The sequence below is a fragment of the Ursus maritimus genome, unplaced genomic scaffold (genome assembly GCF_017311325.1).
Source record: "Ursus maritimus isolate PB19 unplaced genomic scaffold, ASM1731132v1 scaffold_4, whole genome shotgun sequence".
In the NCBI taxonomy this organism is placed as follows: Eukaryota; Metazoa; Chordata; class Mammalia; order Carnivora; family Ursidae; genus Ursus; species Ursus maritimus.
Window position 1 is genome coordinate 77,736,328 of NW_024426552.1, and position 11,521 is coordinate 77,747,848.

The following is an 11,521-nucleotide window of genomic DNA, read 5'->3' on the forward strand; positions in this document are numbered from 1 at the left end:
CCCCCCCCCCCCCCCCCCCCCCCCCCCCCCCGTACTGCACGGCCAGCTGGGTGGAGCCGGGCTTGTGGCTGAGCACAGGGGGGCTGCCGGGGCTCTCTGCTGAGGAGTGTGCTAGAAGAGCGGCTGCTGGCATGCTCACACCTGGGAGACAGGCTCGGCCACAGGGAGGGATGTGCTCCCCATCGAGCCTGTTAACTGGCTTTTGGTTTGAACGGCTGATCTTGCCAGGGTCCCTGGTGACATGACTGGGTGGTCCGCATGGAATGCACATGAAGGGTGTGTAGATTGAGAATGCCAGCCATCCTTCCTTCTCCTTGGCCCCTTTTACTTTTTGCTCTCGCCTCCTTTCATTTCCACTCTCATGTGTTGAGCCCATCAGTTCCCCTTTTTTGACCTCTGTTTTGTTGTCTCTATGATGAATAAGTTTTTATTGCTAGAAAGTCTCCAGATTTCTTCCACTATGTCTGGTGATAATACTTCCAACTTGCTTTTAAACTTATTGCTGTCACAGTCCTCCCCAGGCCCACTTCTTTACTCATTTTGGCAGCATTGTCTACCCTCCAAGCTCTTTCATAATTGAATGAGGTACACGAGCGGCCTTGACAAGTCCTGGGAAAGGTTGAAATTAATATTTGCTAAAAGGAAAATGGCAAGCCTATGTACAGATCAACCCAATCCTCCCGGCTGGGCCAACTGAAATAGATGAGATGTCTTTTCAGATATAAAAGCTTAGTCACAGCAACACTGACCTATACAGACCTCATAACAAGATGTGAAGGAACTTACTGGTGACTCAGCGCTTCCCTGCAGTCTTAGCTCGAATAGCAGGAATCGATGCTTCTCTGACTGAGGCATCAGAACGCGAATGCCTGAGTCCTTTAGAAGCCCCCCAAATTCAGGCTGGCGTACGTATGGCAATTAGTAGGGCTTAGGACCTGAAATAGAATTCCATTTTAGTCCTTAAAGCCAGGGCTTTAGTAAAATGCAGATAGAATTTGTTAAGCAACATGGTCTTTTTAAATTTTCTTTCAGGTTTTTCATATGAAAAAGATCCCCGGTTGTATTTTGACGACACTTGTGTTGTTCCTGAGAGACTGGAAGGTAAGTATCCCCTCCAGTTTGTTGCTAAGCCCACGGTCCGAGATGTCAGAGCACCTCAGTCTTGGGAAGGCCAAGTTGGCATTAACAATTCCTTTGTGCCCAAGTTGTCCAAGAAGCCTGAGACTAAAGTATTGCATGTATGTCCTCGTCCCGAATAGGCAAAGTCAAACAGGAGCCCACCATGTATCGTGAGGGGCCCCCTTACCAGAGGCGAGGTTCTCTTCAGCTGTGGCAGTTCCTGGTTACCCTGCTTGATGACCCAGCCAATGCCCACTTCATTGCCTGGACGGGCCGTGGCATGGAGTTTAAGCTGATAGAACCTGAGGAGGTAAGCACTGGTGCTGGGCTTGGACGGTCTTGGATTGGTCGATGATGGTGATGATGGGGATGATGATGATGTCTACTCTTGTTGAGTTCTCCACTGAGGCTTTTTACCCTGTGAAGTAGGCTCTTCCTTCTCATTCAGATTCTGGCCTGGCCAATGAGTTTGGCAGTTCTCTTCCTATTAATAGGACAATTTATAATCGGGGGACAGGCAGAGTTCTCCACCATCGAAAACACAAAAAGTACTAGCAACACGTCTGCAAAATTGGAAGAGTGAGGCCATGAAGACTTATATCCAGATATTATCTGTTTTCCATCTTGGAAAGTCTCTTTCAAGTGTGGTTTCGGTGATACCAACTTATTTGGGTGTGGGTCCTCGTATGTCACAGGCTATATTTGAGGCTACATGAACATATTGTATGACGTTTTGGTAATATAAGATGCAACTACCCCACCGTATATTTCAAATGGCTCTACCCTAGAGAAAGAAAATGATCAGAAATGGGTCGATCTTAGGAGCTTAGATTTTTCTTAAGTGTGTGATGTGTCATCACAATAGTTGAGAGGTGGCCCAAACCTTCATTATTTGTATAGAAAAAGAAACCCTATTACTATCTGTTTGCCCAGAACTATTGGCAGAAAGGTCTACAGACGTCGCCAGTAGCATTTCTTCAATGGAGAAAATCTACAGAACCCCTTTCCTGAATATCACATAACAAAGTAAATTAAATCATGTTCTCAGTTTGGCATATTCCAAAGAGGTTGATTTTAAATTTCTATTTGACTTAGACTCGAGAGAGATTATAAATGGGGGGGGGGGGAATTGCCCTGAAAATCTGACGTAGGCTTCTTTTGGTAGTGTATACCCAGGCACTGTATATTAAACCAGCAGAGCAAAAGGTATCTTTGGGTTGGGTGTAAATGAAATGCGAACAGTCCTCTTGGAAGGCATTTGAGCCAGAACGGCAGTTTTAGATGTTGCTCGATTAACTCCAGGGCCCACCTCAGCACACCAAGGGGATCAGTTGGCCTGGGGGTTAACAGCAGAAAGTAGCCACGTGGCACTTGGTTTGGAAGAAGAAAATGGTCTGTAAGTAAAGATGAGAAAAGGAGACTATGTGGATTGGAAATGTTTAAAGAATCCCGGCTGGTAGGAGTATAAGGAAGGCTTTGCTAAAGGCAGTTATAAAAGAAGGATCTGTGATGTTCCCTGTCTTGTATCCTTCATAAATATGAAAGTGTGTCAGCATCTCCTATCATCAACCGTTTCCGTTAAGACTGAGTCTCCCTTCAAAGCCAGAGTTTGGTACTCCTGTGTTTTTGAAGGTCTTTTCTGGGGCAACTCATGTGGAAATGGAGCCATGCCCGGGAGCCAGCCACCCCACATTCTTTTCCTCCTCACATGGCCTGGTTGATAGGAGGCTGGAAGAAAGCATGTGGCCTGGACTCACTGGGGTTTTCTGCAAGCAAGTCTGTCGTGAGGGCTGTCCTTATTGATTGATCTCATTTCACAAACAGAAGCTTTTATTACTTTATTGCCACTGCCTCGGGCCGAAGCACAGCCTGTGCCGTTGCAGGTAAACCTGGTTATGACCCTCTGGAAAGCTGTTATTGAATCTTCTGCTCTCCTACCAGCAGGAAAGACAACGATGAACAGATGGTAAAGGGCTCCTGCTTTCGTACTTCATAGAGAAACTGGTATTAATCCAAAATGCTCATAAATGCCAAGTAGCCAAGTCACACGGGGGGCCTGTGGTGGCCTTGCGCCTCCCTCGGCTGACTGGACGGCTTCGTTTCTGCAGGAAGTCCTTCTTTCCACCCCACCTTGAAATCCCCCGGCGCTCCACGAGCTCTGAGTGTTCCGTTCTCTGACCTTCCAGAACCGCTTCTGTTCCTCGTGTGCACTTTGGCCTCAGGACATGCAGTGAGCAGCATTGGTTGAGCTCTTTCCCTCCTGGTTGTGTAACTTTGCCGTCCCCACTCTTTGTTAAAGTCAGGAAGATACCAACTCCTCGAGAAAGCTGGAAGACGTTGTCATGGGGGGAGCTTGAAGGGTGAAGCGGAGGAGGAAGCTGTTTGGGCCGTAATTGTAGGCAGCTGTGTGGCTGAGTAGTGCACTCTGGGTAATTATCCACAATATCCATTACACTGTGCATGGAAATTGTGGTTTTAGAACTGCGTTTTGGCAGGCCCCCTAATCAAATGTCTTTTGATAGTCATCCAGCTTAGCACCCTCTCAATTATGACTGACTCGGCTTTAATCTGGAGCCATTTTAACTGTGAATCTGCATTAATGAATATTTTGGGGGGTAGGGTTGTTTGTTGAACATGTGGCGGATAACTGATGCCATGGGGAGGTTTAAGAGGATGGGCTGCGAGAAAGAGCTGCTCCCCGTGCTGTGGCTTGCTCTCTCTTGAAAAGGGAGGAAAAGAAATGTGAGTTTTTTAACTCTTTCCGCCTCTGTCCTCAAGATGCGTGTGATCAAAGCAATGAATGGGGAAAATGAAAGAGCGAGCTGCTCACAAGCTCTTGCCTGCTCCCCTCCCCCCAGAAATGGGGCAGCCCTCATTTCCAGCAGTTGTGCCACATCATGCATTACTGTAGCAGGAGCAGCCCTGGGGAGGGCTACTGAATCACAGGGCCCCGGCCCAAGAGGATGACTCAGTAACTATGGCTACCAGAGCTGCTTGGAAGTCGGCGCATATGCAACCTCGCGCCAGTAAGCTATTGCATGTGCAAGTGACGGCAAAGAGAGGTCAAGGCTGAAGCTGAAGAATATTCCAGAATTGATTTCCACCACTGAATACAGTGCGACGATGGAGCCGGGGTGCCTTTCAGGTTCCCTGCATCACTTGCGGGCTCACAGCAGTTCAAGGACAGCTTCGTAGTGTCACTTCTTTTGAACAGGGTAGAAGGACGTGCATTGGTTTAGCAGGTCTCCCTTGCACTGCTGTTTCTGTTGGTTTAAAATGTTTATCTTCTCTAACCAAGGGATGGATTTTTGGTTAGTTGTGCCATTTTGGCTATTTCGAAGAGAGACTTGAATGGGTGCAGTAAATGGAGAAAGGAGGAGAGCCAGGGACATCGTGCGTGCCATAGGGGCCCGAGGCACACGAATGGAAACTTCACTTTCACACGGTCTGTTGCAAGGCAGAGAGGAATCATGGCTATTGAATTATTCTAATGTAATTAGGACAGACGCATTCTTCCTTATCAGATCATTTCTGGTATTTTTAAAGGTCATTTTAGAATCCTGATTTCAGAAGATGTTGCTTTCTTTCTGCCCAGATGCTTTAAGGAAATACTTTAAGTGAAATGCTTTTTTATGATCCCCTCTCCCGTTTGCAGCCTCCCTACTTCTCATTCCATGTGTAACATGTTCTTTTAAAGATCAAAGGAATATAGTTATTTTGGTTTTTTTTTTTTTTTTAAGTTTCCAAAAGTGACCTCAAATATTCAAAACATGACCCCTGGTTTCCATACATTTAAAGACCTCTGAGGAGGCTCCCATTTCGAGAGTTACTCTTCTACATGGAGGACGGTCATCCTTACAAGTAGTATTTGGATGTTGAGACACTTGAGAACAGAAATTGTTTGGCTGTCCTGACAATTGGGTAAACTCCACTAGGAAGTTTTCTTGCTATAAGGCTTCTTTGCCCTAAGCTCCAATTACATCTCCCCATCACTGCACCTCAGGTGGCCTGGGTTGGATATAATGCGCTTCAGAACTGTTTGGGAAGCCCTGTTAATTTTTCATTAAGTGGATAATGGTGCTGCATGTTTTAATGTCCATTCTGCAAGTCTGCTGGGAGCAGGGGATTGGATGGCAGTGGGCTGGAATGATCCGATTCCCCCTTGCTCCATGAGCTGCAGTAAGTAAACAGCTTCCAGCCCCTCGCCAATCTTATTAGAATTGAACTTTGGCTCTGCTGGCCCATTAGCAACTCACTAGTGTGTTTCTAATGTTTCAGGAATGACCATTCTAATTATTCCTTATTGACTGCTACAGAAACCATAGCACTTAATGGCAACATGTTAATGGTCTATGGGTATTGGTCAATAATTCATATGTGGAGAAACAGTAGAGAGCCTGCTTCCTCTGGGACATTAGCCAAGCCCTCCGCAATCTTAAAGTGCTAGCATTCTTCCACCTCTGGATCTCACCTCTCTTAGCGCTTGTGACTGAATCATCACCTTTGTTGAATGTTGGGTCTTGAGGGAATTAAGTATTTTTGCTTCCAGGTCAGGGAAGTGGACCATTGACCAAAGCAGTCAAATCACAAGCACTGGCGCTCCTGGGATTGGGAGACTACTGCTAGGCCCAGGGAATGAGTTTCCATTGCTCTCTACTTTCCGGTCTCTTTAGGTTGCTCGGCGTTGGGGCATCCAGAAGAACCGGCCAGCCATGAACTATGACAAGCTCAGCCGTTCTCTACGCTATTACTATGAAAAGGGCATCATGCAGAAGGTGAGCAATGACGAGAGGCACCTAGACCACTCTGACCACTTTCAAAGAAAATGTCAAGGGCTTCTGGAATAGGACTGTTCATAGTGGCTGGAAGGAAATGCTAGCCTCGTAAGAAACTCTGTGGTAGGAAAAAATCTTGGGAGAATAAACTTAAGGTAAGAGTCAAATGAGATCTAAAGAGTACTTTAATGCTCTCGGAGACACGAATACCAGAGGTTGCACGTGGAACGCACTATAGGAAAATTAGGCTCCCCGGCTTTACTTTAACTGCCTCTAATTACAAAAATGTCCAGAAATATAGGCCAACAATTACATCCATAAAGGAGTACCTGAAGGAATCAACTTGAAGGCCTCCACTCCCGTAAGAGCTGTGTTGAAGTCTTTAGTTGTTAAAACACCCAGACCTCTAAATATCTCGGATTAATACTCTCAATAGCGTTAGAGGAGTAAGGAAATCCTATTTCTTTTTCACAACCTATAGAAAAAACTGGGACTCAAGTTAAAAAAGACCCAAGATTTGTAAAATGGCAGGAGAAGCACCTCGTACCAGGTCACTCTTGGCAGAATAAAGGATGAGGCGTATTTTGAGGAAGCCAGTACAAAATCTTCGTTGGGTTGGGTGGTAAGGGACCACAATCTGAAAATCCTGTGAATAGGCAGAAGATGGGAATGGTTAATCGCTGGTTCATCTTTATAGCCACCATATTTTATGCCATGCTGTTACCCAGATTCTAGCATTTACACATGTAGGCATCTGTGTGGTGGGTGGCCAGTAAGATGCACTTGGCAGAAACATATGGCCATTGCTGCTGAGAACTTGTCTATGCCGAAGCCAGGCTTCTCTTTCTAGGCAGGTGGTAATGTGACCCCATATTCGTCTCACCACCTTAAGAATTATTAAACAGCTTGTCATGGTCCTCTGGATAAAGAAGAAAGGTGAAGATAAAGTCTTACAGACTTTCTAGTGCTTCATACAGACTGTAAGGCTATTCCCAGTCTGGGTACCATCACCCAACTCCTGTTTCTTCACCCACTTGACTGCTTTCACCAGCATGGCCGTCTCCTCTTAATTAATGTACTATTTGTTTACCAAAGAATATACACCACGTGCATGGAAGTCATCAAGCATATTAGAAAATTAAAAAAAAAACAAAACCTGTTAAACTATCATTCTCTTTAAGAACTAGAACATTCCTAATGCCTTCATCACCTGGCCAGCCGATCATGACCTCATCACTCCGAAGCATCTAAAGTCCTGAGGCTGGGTCCCCTTTCCTGCTTCCGGTAGCACCCGCACGTATCTCTATCACGGCCCTGCTGTCTGCAGTGGAAGCTCCGCGGGGGCAGAGCTGAGGGTTTAACTTCAGTGCTTGGCACAGAGGCGATAGATCCTCTAGGATGGGCAGTCTCTTGACTTCCCCCTTTTTGTAAAGTGTACAATTCAGTGGTTTTTTAATATATTCACAGAGTTGGGCAACCGTCACCACAATCAATTTTAGATTTTATCACCCCAGAAAGAAACCCCAAACCCATTAGCACTCGCTTTCCATTTTCCCCCAAACTTCACACACACACACACACACACACACACACACACACACACACATACACTCCCCTTCTAATGTTACTGTCAGGTGGAACCCTAAAATTCAGGAGGAAGAGCTATTACTTCTTTGCTGTTCCCAACCCCAGATCCAGACTGAGGGAACGTGACCAAGACACAATCACTTGAACTGCCGACAGTGAGTTGTCCCTATGACTAGGTCCTCAGTTGTTTCAGGAAGTAGAGGAGAACTTCATTTCTGAGAACAAAACAGGCGATGAGTTCAGGAAGGCACAAGAATGCAGCTTGGATGGTCAGATCCTAACACGCCCATTTATTAGTTGGGTGCTTTATATTAACCTCCCAAAGCCTCTCCTCCCAATAAAAGTGGGGATTAAAAACAAAAACAAACAAACAAACAAAACACCCTGCTGTAATATCACAGGGTAATGTATGTGAAAATGTTCCGGAGATAATACTGTGCTATCCAATGTAAGGGATTGCTGTTCTACTTACGACATGAGCCATGAGTGAAAGAGAACTAATTCAAGGTGAAGGATAGCATGCCTGTGTGGGGAGAGACCTAGAAAAGCTGGGGTCCCATACTCTCAGCTTTTGAAAGGGAAAACTGAGTTGCACAGAGGTTAAGACTCATTAGTGACTGAACCAGGATGGGAAGCCATCCGCTCCTGGCCCCTGATCTCTTATTATTTCCACTGTGCCCTTCTGCTCCACTCTCTACGTGTATGTACTGGCTTTCGGGGGGCGGGGCGGCATCAAGAGATTTAGCGTAAGTCTGTAGCTTAAGAAAACTCGCTAGGGTTGCTGGAGCGCATACACCTGTTACCCTTAGTGCTTGCTTCGGTGAGCGTGTTGCTCGTCCAGCTTCACGCACTCAGCCCCTCATTCCTACTGTTTGAGCTCCAGAGAACACTGGTGCAGACAGCCGTGTTCTGGCAACTAGACAGACATGTCACCGTAAAATAAGCCTTCAGACCTATTAGGAGAATTCTACTGTTACCTCTCCAAGCTGCCACCGTAGCAACAGATTTTTTAAACCCAAGATTTGGAAACAAAGCCATATTTCTGCAATTAAAAAGAGATTTTAGACTCACAACAGAACGACCGAAGGGCAGGATTAAACTCAACCTTTCACATTTTTGAGCCTAAAAATGTTCATTTTATCAGCAGCCTTCCCTTGCCCCTTTGCATTACCCAAGCAAAGCGCATTATCAGGTTTGATTTTCAGCTGTAGGCGTCCTCTTGCCTGATGCTGGACAACCAGCAGAGAATGGCTGATCCCATTGACCTGGATGGCTCACCAGCCACATCGTGAGGCCTTAAATCAAGACGCTTGGTTCTCATAGTAATATAATGCATGAAGTTCATAAAAAGGTAGTTAGCAGTTCTTCAGTATAGCAGAACCATGGAATACGTCATTTAAAACCACAGGTAAGCCAAAAAGCAATTCTATTTGGCTTTGGAACACATTTAAATTTCCACATAGGCTCTACTGATCAAATTCCTAGCCCTTCCAAATAACAAAGCCATACTGTGAAGACTGTGAACTTTGGAGGTAACTAAAAACACAGTCTGACTTCTGCCTTTCACTTTTCAATCCTCCTTGTAACACCAAGCACCGGCCTCGGCGTAACTTTTCTTTCTAAGCTGTGAGTATGACACAGTGAGAATTTTCCTCTGAAAGAACCCAAATAAATAAATAGATAAATAAATACGTACATACATAGACAGATAAATAAATTAATTAATTAAATAAATAAATAAATGGCGAGCCTATCTAGTGTGAATTTGAAATTCAGATGTCTTCAACTGCTGAGTGGTGATGTCAACAAAACACTTGGCAGATAACAGGTCCCCAAGAGTCATCAAAATAAATCGGAATGATTTGGACAATCAGCTACTGATGAGCCTCCTTTGGTCCCTGGCCCCTTGAGAACTTGATGACGTACAAACACCTCATCATCCTTCCCTGGGCTTCCCCCTCCCCCTGTGCCCTGTTCCAGCTGGGCCTGAGAAGGTGTGTGTTCTCTCGCAGGTGGCAGGGGAGCGATACGTCTATAAATTTGTCTGTGACCCGGATGCCCTTTTCTCCATGGCCTTCCCTGACAACCAGCGTCCGTTCCTGAAAGCAGAGTCCGAGTGTCACCTCAACGAGGAGGATACCCTGCCGCTGACCCACTTCGAAGACAACCCGGCTTACCTCCTGGACATGGATCGCTGCAGCAGCCTCCCCTACGCCGAGGGCTTTGCTTACTGAGTTTCTGAGTGGCTGAGCGGCCGAACCCTAGAGCTAGCAGTTCCCATTCAGGCAAACGAGGGCAGTGGTTTTGTTTGTGTTTTTGGCTGTTCCTAAAGCTTGCCCTTTGAGTATTATCTGGAGAACCCAAGCTGTCTCTGGATTGGCACCCTTAAAGACAGATACCTTGGCTGGGGAGTGGGAACAGGGAAGGGGCAGAAAAACCACCAAAAGGCGGGTGCCTCGGCTCTGCTCCTGACAAGGTTTCTGGGAAGAGATGGCAATGGAACCTCCTTCCCACGGACAATATATGCAAAGCAATACCTTGTTCAGGTTAGTGCCCACAAGCCAGGACAGAGTGTGTGACAATCTGCATTGATCATGGACTACTAATTGCCTTTACACAGAAGGGCTCTGATTTGCACAATTTATTGAAAAAGAAATGACAACCCCATAGAACGGTCGGCTAAGAAGCGGGGGAGGCTCAACCCCTGAAGGGTTAAAAGTAGATCTTACAATTCGGAGAGCTCTTCTAGCTCAAGCTGAAATGTTTCCCCCCTCGGTCTAGAAAGAAGGGGGGAAAGTCCGAACAGCTGTTACCCACTCCATGGTTCTCAAATAATAAACCGTTGCTACTCTTGGGAACCTTCTAGCCATGCGGTCACCAAGTAGAACAAGCCCCCTCTCTCTTCCCAGTCACACGGCTGTGTGTGGACGGCTTTCATTTTAGAAGGGTGATTTACACTTTTGACAGTATTTTGTTTTGCTTTGATTCGGGGGATCGTTTTGTTTTGGTGGTTGTTTTGGAAAAACAGTTTATAAACTGATTTTTGTAGTTTTGGTATTTAAAGCAAAAAAAAAAAAACAAACCTTTTGGTAACTGTGCACTGCGTCCTTAGCGGGGCGGTGCGGACTGATGAAGACGCTGCAGCTTGCAAGGGGCTTTGCTGGGGGCGCCCCCTGAGCCGCGCACAAGCCCACTCTTGTTGCCTGCTTTGTGCTTTCTGCACCAGACAGCCCGACAGAACATTTGCACCTGAGTTGTACATTTTTGAGGTGTGCAGGGCAGCCTGGACGCACCGCTTCGATTCTATGTGTATAGTTCCCCGCGTCCTCTAACATGCCCTCTCTGGAAAGCATATGTACATAATACACGTCAGCCGGCCACCCGGTGGGAACCCTGGGGATGTCTCCCCGGCCATGACCGATGACGATTTCCATTTCATCAGTTTGTTTTGTTTTCTTTTTTTTCCTTTAATTCCTGGACTTTAAACCCTGCATAGGATTCCATAGGGTTTGAGATGTACGTGTGACACTGACAGGTAAAACAGTGCTAGCGTTTTAGTTTCCCGCCACCTTCAAAAAAAAGAAAGAAAGAAAGCAAAAGAAAAAAGGTTTACTCCGGTTGCTGTATGATATTGGAAAAGTTTGCCACCACCCAGCTAAAGCGATGTGCAAGTCGGCCTCAGAGGCGAAGGGAAGTTGCTAGGAAGTGGTAGTGCCTTGCTGCCGGCTCCGCCGAGAGGACCCCGCGCCCCCCGCAGCACTTAGCGCGGTGAGCACGACCGCGGGCTGCATCTGCGCCAGACCGCGCTGACTCGTGGGGGCAAGAGACATGCTTTGAGTTGTTTGCCTCTGACAGGGGTGCTCGCCCCGTCTCCGCCAGTCCCCCTTCTGACCAGCAGCAGCACGTTTGCGAAGAGGTTCATAGGGAGAAGGGGTGCGTTTTATAGCGATGAACACATGAGGTTTTCCTCTATTGGAAGCTAATTAGCCCGCCAAGGTATTGAACCTCTAGCTTGGGCCTTAATTAGCATTGTACTCTAA

General features: G+C 46.4%; 1 protein-coding gene across 1 annotated transcript in view; it reads left to right on the forward strand.

The window, feature by feature from the left end:
* The window catches only part of ETV5 (ETS variant transcription factor 5), a 56,861-nt gene extending 45,346 nt beyond the window's left edge, over nt 1-11,515 (forward strand). Inside the window, 4 exon segments of the mRNA XM_040621480.1 lie at nt 1,033-1,101; nt 1,260-1,429; nt 5,793-5,894; nt 9,494-11,515. Of these exon segments, the coding sequence (XP_040477414.1) occupies nt 1,033-1,101; nt 1,260-1,429; nt 5,793-5,894; nt 9,494-9,715 (563 nt within the window). The 3' untranslated portion in view covers nt 9,716-11,515.
* Nucleotides 11,516-11,521: the final 6 nt, after the last annotated feature.